At 41.3% G+C, this 16,985-nt stretch overlaps 1 protein-coding gene across 2 annotated transcripts in view; it reads left to right on the forward strand.

The window, feature by feature from the left end:
* Positions 1-16,985, forward strand: part of dnah5 (dynein, axonemal, heavy chain 5) — a 92,426-nt gene that overhangs the window by 52,072 nt on the left and 23,369 nt on the right. For both annotated transcript variants that reach the window (XM_030749857.1, XM_030749858.1), the window contains 9 exons: positions 5,666-5,933; positions 6,631-6,754; positions 6,902-7,009; positions 7,171-7,285; positions 9,087-9,263; positions 11,644-11,847; positions 12,388-12,567; positions 15,020-15,157; positions 16,579-16,714. In XM_030749857.1, the coding sequence (XP_030605717.1) occupies positions 5,666-5,933; positions 6,631-6,754; positions 6,902-7,009; positions 7,171-7,285; positions 9,087-9,263; positions 11,644-11,847; positions 12,388-12,567; positions 15,020-15,157; positions 16,579-16,714 (1,450 nt within the window). The remainder of the gene's footprint in view (positions 1-5,665; positions 5,934-6,630; positions 6,755-6,901; positions 7,010-7,170; positions 7,286-9,086; positions 9,264-11,643; positions 11,848-12,387; positions 12,568-15,019; positions 15,158-16,578; positions 16,715-16,985) is intronic.

Consider the following 16,985-nt stretch of genomic DNA (forward strand, 5'->3'; position numbering starts at 1 on the left):
GCCACTCTCGCTTTTCTAGATGAGTTTTGACAAAGGCTCATCTTCTTTCTATTTTTGAGGCTGATGAACAGTTTGCATCTTTTAGTGAACTCTGTATTTTCTCTGTCCGATCACGGACTTTGCTTGTAGAAAAATGGTTGAAATACCTCAACACTTAATGTTAAATTTGTGTTCAGTCCCTAAAATTAAAGCAGAAAGTCTGAACTTTAAGTCAGTCATAAAACCACAAGTTCAAAATGTTTTGGTACACAGCTAAAATTGTGTCAGTGTCCAAAAATATATGGTAGAAGGTTGGAGTGTCATGATTTGATAGACTGCCTGAATGACTGAGACTGATATGATGTATGAGATAATGTGTATTGTCTGTCAGGCAATACAGTACAGAAAGCAGCTCTGAGTATTGCCTTAAGCAAGTGTCACTGTTCTGCAGCTGTGACATTGTAAACTGATTTTTATTAGATATTAGATGTTCATAAGCAACTTTTTTTGCATGGTTTGCTTCTTACATATAAATTGCATGGAATGTAAATTCTTTCTGTTAATATAATTGGCTTGAGAATTGCAATAAATTGAATAGCTTCTATTTGGTGTTCAGAAGAAAATTATGCAATATCCATTAATTCTGTGGCACAAGTGTATTTGACTGATTTACATATTATCAGAATCAGAATCTTTATTGTCATTGTACACAGAAGTTGCACAATGAAATTTAAAATGCATTCCTTTCTAGGTGCCTCAGACAATAAATAATAAAATAATAAAAATATGAGTGATAAAAATGATTACTAAAATACAGTGCACAATAGTAAATTAAGATGAATCTAGCCCCAATACACACACCAACGCACGCACACAGTCAGCACTACCACCCCACATCACTGTCCAAACCACACAGAGTTCAGTTCAATGATAGCCCTGGCATAAAAGCTGTTCCTCAGTCTGTTTGTTCTGGCCTTCATTGTCCTGAAACGTCTGCCTGATGGCAGTAGCTGAAACAAGGAGTGTCCAGGGTGTGAGGGGTCCTGGAGGATGTTCTGTGCCCTCCTCTGGCAGCGGGCATTGAACAGTTCCTGGAGGGAGGGCAGGGGACAGCCTATGATCTTTTGAGCCGTGTTGATGATTCGCTGGAGTGTTTTCCTGTCTGCTGCTGTGCAGCTGTTGAACCACATGCACAGACAGTAGGTCAGGATGCTCTCTATACAGCAACGGTAGAAGGACACCAGCAGATTCTGGGTCAGATAGTTGCTCCTAAGAACCCTCAGGAAATGCAGTCTCTGTTGGGCCTTCCTGTAAATGCTGGTCGTATTGATACTCCAGGTCAAATCATCCTGCAGATGTACTCCCAGGAACCTAAAATCTGAAACCAGCTCCACTTCATCCCCCTCGATGAACAGAGGTTGAATGACATGTGTTGTCCTCCTAAAGTCTACTACCATCTCCTTTGTCTTAGTGGTGTTCAGGATCAAGTTATTCTCACTGCACCACCTTGACAGCCGCTGCACCTCGTCCCGGTATGCTGACTCATCCCCGCCTGATATGAGCCCCACCACAGTGGTGTCATCCGCAAACTTAATGATGCAGTTACTGGCATGTATGGAGGTGCAGTCATGTGTGTAGAGGGTGAAGAGTAGGGGACTCAGCACACAGCCCTGTGGAGAGCCGGTGCTGAGGCTGATGGCTGAAGAGAGGTGGGGACCTACTCTTACCCTCTGGGAACGGTCTGTCAGGAAGTCCTTGATCCAAAGACAGGTGGAGCGTGGTATCCCCAGATCTGACAGTTTAGTCACCAGTCTGCCAGGAAGGATGGTGTTAAACGCCGAGCTGAAGTCCACAAAGAGCAGCCGAGCGTAGTTCCCCCCCTGCTCCAGGTGAGAGAAGGCAGAGTGGAGGGCCGTGGCAATGGCGTCCTCTGTGGACCGGTTGGCTCTGTAGGCAAACTGGTGGGGGTCTAGTCTGGGAGAGAGACTGGAGATGACGTGAGCCCGGACAAGCTTTTCAAAGCACTTCATAACAATTGGTGTGAGTGCTACTGGCCTGTAGTCATTCAAACCTCTGATAGTGTTCTTCTTGGGGATGGGGACGATAATGGAGGACTTCAGGCAGGAAGGGACAGCAGCCTGGCTCAGGGACTGGTTAAAAATGCTGGTAAAAATACCAGCCAGCTGAGCCGCACAGACCTTCAGTATCCGTCCAGAGACACCATCGGGCCCCACAGCTTTCCTGGGGTTCACAGTTTCCAGCATACGCCTCACCTCTTGCTCTTGCAGCCTGAGGATGCTGCTGCTGCCCGCTGATGGATGTTGGATGGCTGTCTCTGATTGCTGTACCTCAAAGCGTGCAAAGAAGCTGTTCAGCTCCTCTGCCAGATTGATGTTACGCTGATCAACTAACAGGCTGGGTTTGTAGTTCAAAATATGCCGAACCCCTTGCCACACCTGCCTGAAGTCGTGGCTCTGGAAACAGTCCTCAATCCTCCTCTTATACACAGCCTTGGCCTCCCTGATGCCCCTCTTCAGGTTGGCTCTGGCAGCGCTGTAAAGCGCCCCATCACCAGCTCTGAAGGCGATGTTCCTTTCTCTGAGTAAGCTCTGCACCTTTCCATTCATCCATGGCTTTCTATTTGGAAAAACCCGGATATTCTTGTCCACAGTTACAGTGTCGGTGCAGAACTTGATGTAGTCCAGAACAGCCGAGGTATACTGCTCCAGGTCCTGGTGCTTGAATACGTCCCAGTCAGTTGTTTCAAAGCAGTCCTGCAGCTGTTGAGAGGCACCTTCAGGCCAGGTCTGAACAGTCTTAGATGTAGAAAGAGCAGTTTTGCTGAGGGGGGTGTATGCTGGAATCATAAGCAGGGACAGATGGTCTGACTGGCCCAGATGTGGCAGTGGCACAGCCCTGAAACCCAGCTTGATGTTAGAGTAGACTTTATCCAGTGTGTTGTTCCCTCTTGTAGGGCATTTAACATGCTGATGGAACTTGGGTAGAACAGTCTTTAAATCGACATGGTTAAAGTCTCCTGCAATGATGTGTACAGCCTCAGGATATCTGCTCTGTTGACTGCAAACCGTGTCATGTAAGAGACTAACAGCCGAGTTAGCATTAGCATCAGGGGGAAGATAAACAACAGTGATCAAAACAGCTGTAAACTCACGGGGCAGATAGATGGGCCTGCATTTAACAGTCATGTACTCCAGGTCCGGAGAGCAGTGGCTGTTCACAGTCATACTGTCTGTACACCAGCTGTTGTTTACATACAAGCACACACCCCCTCCTCTGCTCTTACCGGAGGTCCGCATTCTGTCATGCCGGTGCGTTGTCCTGCCGGCTAGCTCGATGGCTGCATCAGGAATGGATGAATGAAGCCAGGTCTCAGTGAAGAGCAAAACGCAGCAGTCCTTCACGGTCCTGTTTGTAGCCACCAGCAGTCTCAACTCATCCATTTTATTCGGTAGTGATCTTACATTGGCGAGGAAAACACTGGGTAACGGAGGTCTATGAGGCCGTTTACGTAGCCTCTCCAAAACGCCAGCTCTGCCGCCTCTTTTCTGCCTCCTTTCTCTGCGCCGTCTCCGTCTGCAACCCCCCCTCACAGGGATGATGAACCACAAAGAGCCAGGTGGTCTGGCGATGTCCACCGGGATGTTGTGAGAGTGGAGGAAGTCAGCCATAACCGCCTGCTCACTTTGTGCTCCTATATGTAGGAGTTCGTGCCGTCTGTATGTTATAATGTCCGCCCGACATAATGGTGATGTGTTGAGCCACAGTTGAAGCACACATAACAACATACACAATTTCACAGAGCACCGAAAAGGAGAGCACTGAGCCGCTGCGACTATGCGCGCCGCCATCTTGAAAAGGACAAACAATGATGCACTGGCACCATGTTTTCCAATGGCTGCTTTAACAGTCACACATAGTTTTGGAAAACCTACTGGATACAGAAAGTTGTTGCCTGTATTCTGTCAGATAACTGTGTATATTCACTTCAATTCAGCTTAATTCAGTTTTATTTATACATCATTAGTTCGCGACAATGGCGAGCTCAGTGTTTTTCATATTATATGGTACAATAGTTGAGAGAATCCCATGATTTGACAGATCTGACAGTCCTCTATAAGCGAGCACTTGGTGAGACTTGGGAGAAAGAATTCTCTTTTAACAGGAGAAGCCATTGGGAGTGGAGGGGAATGAGAACATAAGGAAAAGAGCAGCGTAGAGAGGCGTATTAGAAATCAGCTGTATTGTTGGCACAGACTGCAGTCCTCTCCGGGTGCAGTAAACATTTAATGAATGTGATCGTAAAGCAGCCCAGTTTATATCAGTTTGATGCAATTTTAAAAGTACATTTTCCTTATCATTATGATTCCACCGTTATTTTCTCTTCAATATTTGTAATGAAATGAAACTCTAACAGAGAGTCGCATACAAGTTAGTCTTCTATGCACTGCAGCATTCTGCATTACAGTTGCTGAAAGACACTTTCTCCACTGTTGTCCCAGAATTTGCTTTCTGTTTTTCTTTTTCGTCCTTTGTCCTGTTTTTCTTTTCGCTCCTCCAACAGTCACCAAGCTTAAGTTCTTATTCTGTGTGACGTTAGTGGATACCTCCACGTGCATACCTCCAATATTACTTGCTTGTGAAAAAGTGGTATTACGCTTGTGACTTACAGCAAAATGTCACACCACCTAAATTTGAGATTTTCTTTCATATACAACACCACCAGCAAACAAAAAGGTTGACTCTGTCATTTTCATGCTGAGAGTAGACCATGATAAGAGCCGTGCAGTTGCTTTGGTCCCCTTCTCACCTGTTTTTCCTTTTTCATTTATTTCTTAGTTCTTTTCCCATCTCTTCTTCTGCTGTGCAGCACATTTTCCATTTGCTCTTCCTCTTTTCGAATCTTTGTGTGTGTGTGTGTGTGTGTGTGTGTGTGTGTGTGTGTGTTCTGTTTCAATGTCTGCCTGATAATGGTATTATTGTTTTCTTCCTCATCTTTGACACACACACACACACACACACACACACACACACACACACACACACACACACACACACACACACACACACACACACACACACACACCACTCCTGTTTCACCTTTTCTTCTGCCTAACATCGCTTGATAACAGTTTAAGCTGCAGCTGCATTACCAGGTGGGGTGAATTGAAGTGGGGACCTGAGAAGAGTTGTGTGTGTCTGTGAGGGGGGCATAGTGGTGTAGGTGAGAGGTTTATACAGTGGGTCATGTTTGTTTATAGTTGTAGAGGGGAGTTTGTGTTGCAGAAGTATTGGGATGTTTGTGTGTGAGAGAAAGTGACAGAGATGAGAAACAAAAAGGGAGAGCAAGCTGTTAGTGAGATGCTGTTGTTTATGTGAGAGTAACAGATGGTTAGAGACATGGTGCTGCTTACCACAACACCACATCTATCCCCCCGAGACGCAGCGTCTCACTTTCTTAAATCCGAGTTACATCTTCTCTCTCGTGGTAACGAGGGACTTGGTGAAATGACTCAGTGTAGAACAATGAAACAATGTGAAAGAATGTACATCCACTTGTTTAAATTGGGACACGCCCAGCGAGCTAGTGCAGGTAAATAGATCAATTGATATTAATTAATAACAGTTTTGTGATATCAGTGACGTGTGTGTGTGTTTGCACCTTCAGGTATCCAACTTGTTTGCCCGTGATGAAATAGATGAAATCCTCAATGATCTCATCCCTATCATGAAGCGAGAGTTTCCACGGCGTCCTCCAACCAATGGAAACCTGTACAAGTACTTCATGTCACGAGTTCGACGCAATCTCCATGTCATTCTGTGCTTTTCCCCCGTTGGGGAAAAGTTCCGCAACCGAGCGTTGAAGTTTCCAGCGCTGATATCTGGTTGCACCATGGACTGGTTCAGCCGCTGGCCAAAAGATGCGCTCGTTGCAGGTATTTACAAGAGACAATTTTATTTTCACATATGTGACCTGTGTATTTGTCACATTTGTTGTATGCCGTAAATGGTATGCTCTATATTCCATTTGAAGTGGCTGCTGTGGATATGGGATATAAACTCAATTGTCAATTTGTGAAAAAATAATGATTCCCCAGTATTTGCAAATAACTGAAGGGCAATATAGATGTGTTGCTTCAAATAATTAATACTGCAATAAGTGTTCAATGACACTGATACAAGTTTCAACTGAGTTTTAAATACACCCAAGATTTGTCCTGAAAACTAAAAGCAAAACAACATAAATTTAACATGCGTTATCTGACAGCCTGTAAGTCCTATTTGAGAAAATGATTTGTGAAAATATCAATATTTTGTAATTACCTTGCTCTCTTCTTCTTTTTCCCAATTTTCTTGTATTTTATTGACTTAGTCCAGAGTGTGATTCAGATGTTACAGCAATATACTATCTACAAAAACTAATAATGAGTACTGTCACAAGCACTTACAGTCATTCCTTCTCTGAAAATGATCAGTTAGCATTTCCGGCAATGTCAGTGTTAGAGGCAGTCAGCTAGTGTAGGTATATTTGTTTTCAGCTGCCAGGTTTGTTTATGCAGCAGATTTCTTCTTTGCACTCTCTGGGGCTTTCTCCAATTAATTCTGTCCTTTCTCGTTTTTCTTGTCCTTCAGTTTCAGAGCACTTCCTGTCTCTCTATGACATAGACTGCTCACCCCAGGTTAAGAGTGAGGTAGTGCAGTGCATGGGCTCCTTCCAAGATGGTGTGGCAGAGAAATGTGTGGACTACTTCCAGAGGTACAGTTTTGTTTTTTTGTTTTTTTTATTAAAACATATGTGTGTGTCTTTGTGTATGTATATCTGCATATATATACTGTTGTGCAACACATATGCCACAAAACGCAAGTCACAAAATTAATGTAATGCAATCTGATTTGAATCTAGATACCGACGCTCCACCCATGTCACACCCAAGTCTTACCTGTCCTTCATTCAAGGCTACAAGACCATCTACAAGGAAAAGAGGTCTGAGGTCCACACACTGGCCAACAGGTAAATCAAGTGTAGAAATTGGTTCAAAATGTAATACGATGATAAGATATGAAAGTTTTGTTGATATTTAGACAGAAATCAAGATACATATGTAGATAGTAGATAGTAGAACTTGTACAGTATGTATTTGACATGATTTATTAAATATTTCTCCTCTTTAGGATGAATACTGGTCTCCAAAAGCTGAAGGAGGCATCAGAGTCTGTAGCAGCTCTCAGCAAAGAACTGGAGGTGAAAGAGAAGGAGCTACAGATTGCCAATGACAAGGCTGATATGGTAGGTTTTAAGAGGGGGGGGGGTCTTTTTTGTATCATTGTGGGTTTTAGGTTCAGAAAGCATAGAGTAGGCTTCTCTAGCAGTTGGCTTTTTATCCTCCTACGCAAAATAAAGTGGGAGGATATTGTCGTCATACCATCATACTGTCCATCCATCCGTCCGTGAGGTTTTACCTTTCCAGTCTATAGACTCCAAAACCAAAAGGAGTTGAGCTGTGAAATTTTGCATTATATTCATATCATGCTGTATTTATCTGCAGTGGAGAGTAAACAACGTGGAGGTTTTCAGGCTGCTAATGCTATTATAATATATGCTAATGATATGCAGCCTTGTTCTCATGCCTGAATGGCTCAGCCTAATCATGTGATCATATTGTGCTGTGTGCTTGGCTATACCTACTTGACCATTATTTACAGAAATGGAGAAAGTAGGGATTGCCCTAATCTAGCATCTGACCTAGGTCACTGAACATCTGGAGTAGCTAGATAGTGTGAAACCGGGGATCCCAAATTTCCAGGTAAAGAGCCAGTCTGTTTATAGTAACATCAGTTCTAGCTTGCAGCCTTATTGATTAGCCTGTGATACCAACTTCTGATTGGCTGAGCATGAGCCAGGGATGACTCATGGCCATAAATAGTACAGACTACTGAGCAATATTAGAGCCATACCTACTGCTCAGCAGTATTGCTCAAATGTAAACAACACGGTTGCATTATGTTTTGTACATGGTTGTCTTATGATTATAGTGATGTTATACATAATGCATTGATATCAGTAGATTATGTAATATGGGTGCATTATGTAGTATTATTCCTGTACACACATGAGTATAATACAATGTGAATACCTTGTAAGTATGCATTATGTCTGGCTTATTGTTATAAATGATATAAATAGAGAGTTATGTAGTATATGCACTTTAATTTGTTCACCATAGAAATTTTTTGTGTCTCTTCTATCTGTAAAGATAATCACAGAATATCAGTCTCTTACAGAACGCTTAAAATTGTTTGGATTTAATGAGTATCATTTATGTTGAAAACATTTTTGCTGGAATATGTATTATATCTTTATAAACCCAGAGGTGACTAAAAGTATTTGTATAAAGGTTTAGGGAAAGGCCTCCAAATTATGGCAAATAGTTGCAGAATAGGTAATAAGATGTCTGCTGAAATTGGGCTGTAATGTTATCCTTACTTCTACATTTATTTTATATTTTCATTAATCACGGGAGGATATCCCCATCGGTGATCACTCTTGTTTGTTGCATTTGTATTAAAACAGCAACAGAGTCCATGAGCTAATGAACTGAAGTGAATGAATAAGTACAAGTTTGTATTAGATACTAATATAGTGCTTCATGCATTAAAAAGAAATTGAACACAGAATGAAGAGACAGTATTATTTATTTTTTTTGTTGCTGGGTATCAGGCTTTCTAGTGATTGCTTTGGGAATATTGTATTGTTGCCTAAAATTACATTCCTGCAGTGTGTGAAATAAGACAAATTTATGTTTAATGGGGTGAATATGTATTTTTTCCAGTTGAACTTCAGTATAAATGAATCAGTTTAGACTGGTTTTTACCATTCATGAATACACAGTCCTGTTACACAGAGACTTCTGTTTAGTGTTGAAAAGGTTCAGATCTGGTATCTCCCATTGGACTGAGCATTCTGTTCACTACTTTACTGCACTCATTATCTTCTTGAGTGATGTTGTTTCAGCTGGGAAAGTCTACAGGCTTCAGATCATTACTCTGCCACTTATAATGTGTGTTTGTTTTCTGGTGCATACTTTCAGGTGTTGAAGGAGGTGACAGTAAAAGCTCAGGCAGCAGAGCGAGTGAAGGTGGAGGTACAAAAAGTGAAGGACAAGGCCCAGGCCATTGTGGACAGCATTTCAGCTGACAAGGCTGTTGCTGAGGAGAAACTCGAAGCTGCTCGGCCAGCTCTTGAGGAGGCAGAGGCTGCGCTGCAGGTATGGGATGTTGAGACAGCAATGTTGAATATTCAGTTCAATTCAATATTATTTATATAGCGTCAAATCACAGCAAACAGTCGCCTCAAGGCGCTTTATACTGTAGGGTAAAGACCCTACAGTAATACAATATGTACTTCCAAGGTTCCCCTCAACCTTAATTTTCTCAGGTGGACATATTTGAATTCAGACAGCATTTTTTTTTTAAATCAGGCAAAGAGCCTGCAGCCACGCTGGAGATTCATGGCGTGCTGCATGATACATTGTAGTTTAAATGTTAGTCTGCGAGTATTTTTAGTACGTACCAAACACAAAGTGGGGGGCAGGGAAATGTCATTAGTTTTGTAGGTAGTTGATCATAGATCACATAATTAGACAAATTAAAATGAGCTGATGATTAAAGAATTTACTGACCTACTGGCAAAGTGATTGCAATTAATCATGAGAACATGGCATTAAGGTCTGAACTGGCTTTCATGAGCCAAATGTCACCCTGATGTTAGTGCCAGTGAAAAAAGTCAGGGGATCACCAAAGTCATCAAAGTTCATCCTGTGGAAACCATGAGTGATAAAAATTGCAACTATCAAGTCTTGTAGATATTAGATTATTTCTCTGAATAAGCAGAGGTTTTCCTGTCTCACAGCTTTTGGGGGCGAATGAATGTTTGAGTATGTCTGAGCCAGTGAAGCAAAGGCATTTGATATGAAATTATTCTCAAGTAAATGAAACCTCAGTTAGCTGGCATCGTGGATGTAGGGAAGGAGGATGCGCAGAGGGCTGGTGTGACAGAGGAGGATGCTAGGGATGGTGTGAGATGTCAAAGTTTACTGTGTGGCAGGCAGGATAAGGGTTCAGGTGCGAATTGTGTTTATTTTATAACCACCCAAACCTAATAATATCTTTAAGAAGCGCAACAAAAATAAACTTCCTACATCTTTTTCTATTTTTTATTATTTAAGGGAAGATTGTTCACAATACAAATGTTGTATTTGTAATGTTTTATTGTCATGCATATTTGCGTTTGCCATTATAATCTAATACTACAAGATAGCTTGGGTATTTAAAGTAAAGTGAGGGCAGGTTTTTTGTGTTTCAGTGTGTGGCTTACACTTATCCTATCTATATTTCTCCTGCTCTTTAACTTTGTGTTGCTTCAGGGTGCCACTTGCAGCCCTCTGTGACTTAATGTGTGAAGCTGTATGAATGTTTTTGCCTACAGCCTTACTGTCCTGGTGTGTCTAAACTTAGTATGGTCGTCTGGTGCCTCTGGCTACATTGTAATTAAAGCTGTCCTCGTGGGTAGATGGTTGCATACAGATCTCCTGTGGCGTGTCCCTGATTACAATTTTTAACTTGCAGTTGCATATGGAAACCTCAGATTTCTCAACAGACATCCCTGGACACTGCTTTGAATAATAACCACTGATTTCGATCGTGTTTATGTCAAGTGCTATAGAGCATCGATGTTCTGCAATGTAGCACGATTAAAATCAAAGATATCTTCCTTTATTCAAGATCTTTCTTTAGTTTTGGTGGCAGGTGATGAGCGAAAGGAATTTATGCTTCCTTTCTTCAGGCTTTTCATACCACACTGTCACAATAAAATCATCATTGCTACTTTACAACTTGTGTTTATATTTTTGTTTTCGGAGTGCTTGTTAAATTGGAATGTGATCTTTCAATGGCCTCAGTGAGACATTTTCATAAGAAGCTGAGGAGAAGAGAGGATATTGGCTAGTGAAAGCAGAAGTATGTGATAACCCAGACTGTCTGCTGACCGACACTCGACACTAGTGGGGAAATTCAGTCTTGGACCGAGTGGAAATGGAGAAAGGAGGAGAGAACAGAAATGAGAAAAGTGCAAAAACGAAGCGATGAAGAGCAGAAGAGAGTGAAGCAGCCAAACAGCTCTCACAGGGACATTTTCTTTACTGGTCTGCTGTCTCTTGTTTTAATCAGTCCCTGGAGGTAATTCTGTGTAACCCTCTCCCGAGCTCCTCTCATTCTGCTACAGTTTATACTTAGTCTTTATGTGTTATTTCCCTCCGTCTCTTCTTAGCAGTGCCTCTGGTTATATTTTCTCTGCACACTCCCTCTGCTTTTATATTCTGAAACTGGAGAATTATGTATATTCCCCATTAATGTATTTGTCCCTTCTTTGAATGTGGTAATGAAAAATAAATTACTTTATTCTTTGTTCTCATAGTAACACACTGTAATCACCTCATAACATGCACTGCGTTTATCCAATTTGTTGGCATAAAATCCTCTTTCTACTTACCTCTCACATGTTTCCAGTTTTCCCATCAGTGCCGTGCCACACAGCAAACGACTGCTCTAAAGTCTCCTGCTCTCCGTTTCTTCCCTTTGCCCACATAGACAATTAAGCCATCAGATATTGCCACCGTACGAACACTTGGTCGCCCCCCTCACCTCATCATGCGGATCATGGACTGCGTGCTGCTGCTCTTCCAGAGGAAGGTCAACTCTGTGAAAATTGACCCAGAGAAGAACTGCAACACTCCGTCATGGCAGGAGTCATTAAAACTCATGACAGCTGGAAACTTCCTCGGCAGCCTGCAGGTGCAATCACCGATATCACATTTCTGTAGTGAAGTGCTCACAAATACCCTAAACACACGATTCAGGATATATCCTTTGTGTCCTCTGTAGTTATTTACTATGCTGAACATGAATAAAAGCTAAAATTGTACATACTACGAAGGACTTGACTTAGCTGTAAGGAACAGATGAAAGAGCTTATTCCCTGCTCATTCATAAAAAGGGTTATTGTTCTAAATATTTATTTGTAAACAGCATCTATTTTAAACACAACACACTGATGGCCTAGTTTAAGGTGTTTTTCCTTCCTGTTAATTTCTGTCTTTGTCTTTTTAGTACCTGCTCTATTTTCTGTCTTTGTCTCTTTGTTTTTTTTTCAGTTCTTCCCTTACTTTAGTTACTCTAGTTTCTTTTTTTTTTTTTTTTTTGCATTCATTCCATGCATTAAGTAATAGAAGACTTGCGTGTTCAGCATTAGTCTAAATGTACAGGCTGGAATAAATCTCAGCTCTTCCAGACAAAACTGCCACATACTCATTCTTTTTTTTTTCTCTCTTGAAGCAATTCCCCAAAGACACCATTAATGAAGAAACGGTGGAGCTCCTACAGCCTTATTTTGAAATGCCTGACTACAACATTGAAACAGCCAAGAGGGTGTGTGGCAATGTGGCTGGCCTGGCATCCTGGACCAAAGCCATGGCCTCCTTCTTCTCCATCAACAAGGAGGTCTTGCCCTTGAAGGTAACCAATTGTATGTATGCACACACACTTCGTGGGCCATTCTCTCATTCTGATGAATATGAAACACTTCTTTCTGAGGAAAACTACAGGCTACAAAGGTACAGACAAAGATTTATTCATATTTCCACATTGTAACAGGAACATACGAAAATAAAACTTTTAAAATTGGGTGCATCTCAGATTTTCAGGGCCTGTGTAATTTAATCCTGGTACAGAAACCCAAAAATGGATTCTTGACTTTTACTGCTCAGCGCACATCACTACACAGCTAATAACTTACCTCTCAGAGAGCTCCTAACTAAGACAAAAAATATTAGCTGGCACTTAGAAGTGATTTTCAGCCTTATCCATCTATACTCTCTGGAGTACCTGTCTACACCAGCTGCTAGATTGTAGAAAATTATATATAAAAGAAAAAAAATCACTTACCTTTGTTGGCATACCTTAATTGAACCTTAATTGAATTAATTTCTCATTATTTCTCATTATTTCCTTTTTTTTTTTTTTTAAAGGACAAAATTAAATCTGTGCTACCCAACTAGTCACCCCTAAACTGAGTGTGTCTATTTTGGTGAGCGTGCCAAGCTGTGATAGCAGAAGAGGTTACAGAATCACAAATCCTGAGTCCAAATCCAAAGTCATTTATAAAGCACATTTAAAGCAACAAAGTTGACCAAAGTGCTGCGCATGGGTTACACAAGAAAACAAGCGATACACATAAACACAAACACATACACAGATCAGTATAAAGTGACTTGTTATGCTACCAAGCAACAAGTAACCCGTAGTTCATACTATGCAGTCAGGAAACACAGCATAACAAGTGGTTCACACTGCCCCGAATGGCAAAGTGGCAGCTCTTTTAAAGCTGCTGCTGTGATTAGTGCTGGATTCTGGTTGAACCACTGCACTGGGGCACATGTCCAGTCATTTGTGACAGAAGGCAGAGCAGGCCAGGAGATAGGTTGAGAGACAAGTGCAGGCACCAGTCAGGAACAGCGGCTTGCACATGCTAATTAGCATACAAAACAGACAGGGCTAAACACACGAGATGAAGGAGCGAAGTGACCCAGAGCTGTAATAGGTGCTTCCACCGAAACTTCTTTTGAAGAAGGTAAAGTCACCCACTACAAATTGGCGTGCACACTGTGAATGTCTGATGTATCATAATGATTTCAAAGCTTTTACAAATTGCAGTTAAACATTTTTGGAGATGTTGCCTTATGATGACTTTTGTTCTTACATCTGTTTGTGGCACCTTTGTTACTCGTTCTCATTCAGTGTCTCTTTTCTCATTACATCCGTTCTTAACATCTCAGCTGCATCCTAATCTTTTTGCTCAAGCCACCAATTTCTCTCCCCCTTTTCGCTTTGTTTCCTTTATCCACTTCCAAACACACACACACAGATGCACACACACACACATTGTTTTTCATATATTTTGTACAGCCTCCTTGAGAAGCCTTGCCTCTGTTATTTTATCTTGACCTTTTGTGGAGCACAGCCTACCAAACAGATTTTCTGTTTTCCAGCCCAGTAGTGGCTTCCCTTTAAACTGGATACAGAGATACAGTTGAAAGGATGGACATGCACAAAGACGAGTAGGAATGGTCCTCTCAGATGTCAGTTAATATTAAATAACCACACATTTTCTTCCCCATGCCACCCAAGTACGCTCACAAGTTTTCTCTAAATCTCTGGAGCTAAAACTCCTTGCGTTTTTTCAACAGCCCCAGCTTTACCCACAAAATATCCTTTTTGCTTACCTCTGTCATCTTCAGACTCTTTCTTTCACTAAGCTTTCCATTGCTGTTGACTTCTATATCTTTCAATGTTGATGTCCATCCATCTATCTTCTTCCATTTATCCTACTTAGCCTATCCCAGCTGCCATAGGGGGGAGAGGCAGGGTACACCCTGGACAGGCCGCCAGTCTGACGCAGGGCTAACACAACCATTCACACCTAAGGGCTAGTTAGAATCTCTAATTAACCTAACCCCACTAACTGCATGTCTTTGGACTTTGGGAGGAAGGGAGAGAACCCATGCAGACACGGGGAGAATATGCAACCTCAACACACAAAGGTCCCGGCCAGATGTGGATTCAAATCCATTCTTTATGCATTTTTTTTATGCTGTGAGGCAACAGTGCTAACCATCTCACCACAATGCTGCCCATTCTTCCAAAATATGCTACCAAAAATTTAACTATTTAATGACTTCTCCTCTATAAATGTCCAAATTCTTTGTCCCAATAAAACCTTTGTTATCTGCACTTAATGTTTTTTTCATATGTTTTTTTTGGTCTTTTTCTTTTTCTCTCTTTCTTGGCCCTCTCACCAGAGAATGTACCATGAACCCTGTAGCTTTGTGTAAAACAAACAAACAAAAAAAACCCCATCACAGCTCTCTCTCTCCCTCTCTTTCATCCATCCATTTTCTTTCTTTTGTAGGCTAACTTGGCAGTGCAGCAGAATCGTCTGACCATAGCTAATGCAGACCTTCAGAAAGCTCAGGCTGAGCTAGACGCCAAACAGGCAGAGCTTGATGTGGTACAGGGGGAGTATGAGAAGGCCATGATGGAGAAACAGGTCAGCAGCTTTAATAACGTCATCAAAGCACTACTATAATTCAGTTCAGTATATTGCTGCTTCTACCCCTGGAACTTAATGCCGTTGTTTTTTATTTGAAAATGCAGCAAATACTAAAGGGAAAAAAGCTGCCTTTATTATTTGGTACATGCCGTTTTTGCTCATGTTGTGTGAAATGTTAATACCACTGAGATATTAACAATGTTATTATAAACTGTACCAAATATCAGAACAGTCAGTACTATCAATAAAAATAGTCCTTTAATGTTTTTATCTTAATGAATGAAACCATAAAATCTGTGATAACCAGCGAACCTGCGTTACCTGTGTGACCAAGTAACATCAATACAGTTAATCCTATGTGGAGGTCTGTGAGAGCATCTGCTGTGTATTTTTCCATATTCAGTACACTTTGTTCCATGAAAAGTAACATGTTAATGGAACAGTAGGTGAATCAAGACTCCCTGATTAAGAGACCAGGACAGGAACAAGTTATAATGTCATGATTAAGATGCAGAGACTGTTCATCTTCCAGGGCCAAAAGCAAGATTGAAAGGCTCATTGCAAAGGCATTTGGTGTTGATTATGTATAGGAGTGGACCCAAATGAAGGCCAGAAACACAATGTTAAACAGAAGGAAAGCTTTATTAGGAATGCAGTCAAAGTATATAACTAAACAATAAAAGACAAATACAAGAACTGGGAAGCTATATAGCTCTGGAGATGAAGGCTGGGAACACACAAGGCTCATGGGAAGGAAACAGACGACAAGAAAAGAAGTTGCAACTCGCCACACTCTGAGGCTGTTAATTCAGCTATTTTAGTTTGTACAAAATGAACGTTTCACAGCTAGGACACAATTATGTTATGACCGATATGACACAAACCATTTTTTAATTACTGAACCTTTTGGCTTCATGAAGCAAGCTTGCTGGTATCCTCCAAGTGTAAAGATTCCATATGTATGTTTAAGCCCCCATGCAATTTCAACTCAGAGGGAGACTTTGTGAGCTTGTACTTTTTGCTACACTCCCCTCCAAAAGTATAGGAACAGTGAGGCCAATCCCTTTATTTTTGCTGTAGACTGGATTCATTTGGGTTTGACATTTCGGTGGCTGAAGCAAATATTTTTAGATTAATGTGTACTAAGATAAAGATGGTGGATTTCACCTAAACTATTTAAGGCTTGAAGGAATTGGTGGAAATGTTTCTTTTTTATAAATATGTAATTCTGAACAGAGATGAGTTTTTAGGGGTTTAATCAATGCCAGGAGAAAAATAGGAGAGAATTAAAACGATTAATATGAATGTACAGACAGTTAAATAAGACTTGGGTAGATGAAGACACACTTGGACAGACACTCAAGGCTAAATAGACACGTCAACCTACTGACCTGTTTGTGGGGCCCCTTTCTCATCAGACGCTGCTGGAGGATGCTGAGCGCTGCAGACACAAGATGCAGACAGCGTCCAGTCTCATCAGCGGTCTCGCTGGCGAGAAGGAGAGATGGACAGAACAGAGCAAAGAGTTTGCTGCCCAAACCAAACGCCTCGTGGGTGGGTTTTACAGCAAGTTTCAAACTTAAATTTTTTTTTTTTTAAAAAACATGGAATTAGTCTCTGCACCATAATAATAATATCTATCATTAATAACATAAAGTTGTTCCTATGATATGTGAAATGTTCTGTGGATGAATAATGTAGAGCGAAGGGAAAAATCTTTGATGATTAAGCCATACTTGGAGTAATAACCTTAATGTATCATGCCATTATTGTATGCTAATGCTGTTCATTTATCAGCAGGGTGGTCGTGATGTTACTGTTCGAC

This window comes from Archocentrus centrarchus, chromosome 16 (assembly GCF_007364275.1).
Source record: "Archocentrus centrarchus isolate MPI-CPG fArcCen1 chromosome 16, fArcCen1, whole genome shotgun sequence".
Classification (NCBI taxonomy): Eukaryota; Metazoa; Chordata; class Actinopteri; order Cichliformes; family Cichlidae; genus Archocentrus; species Archocentrus centrarchus.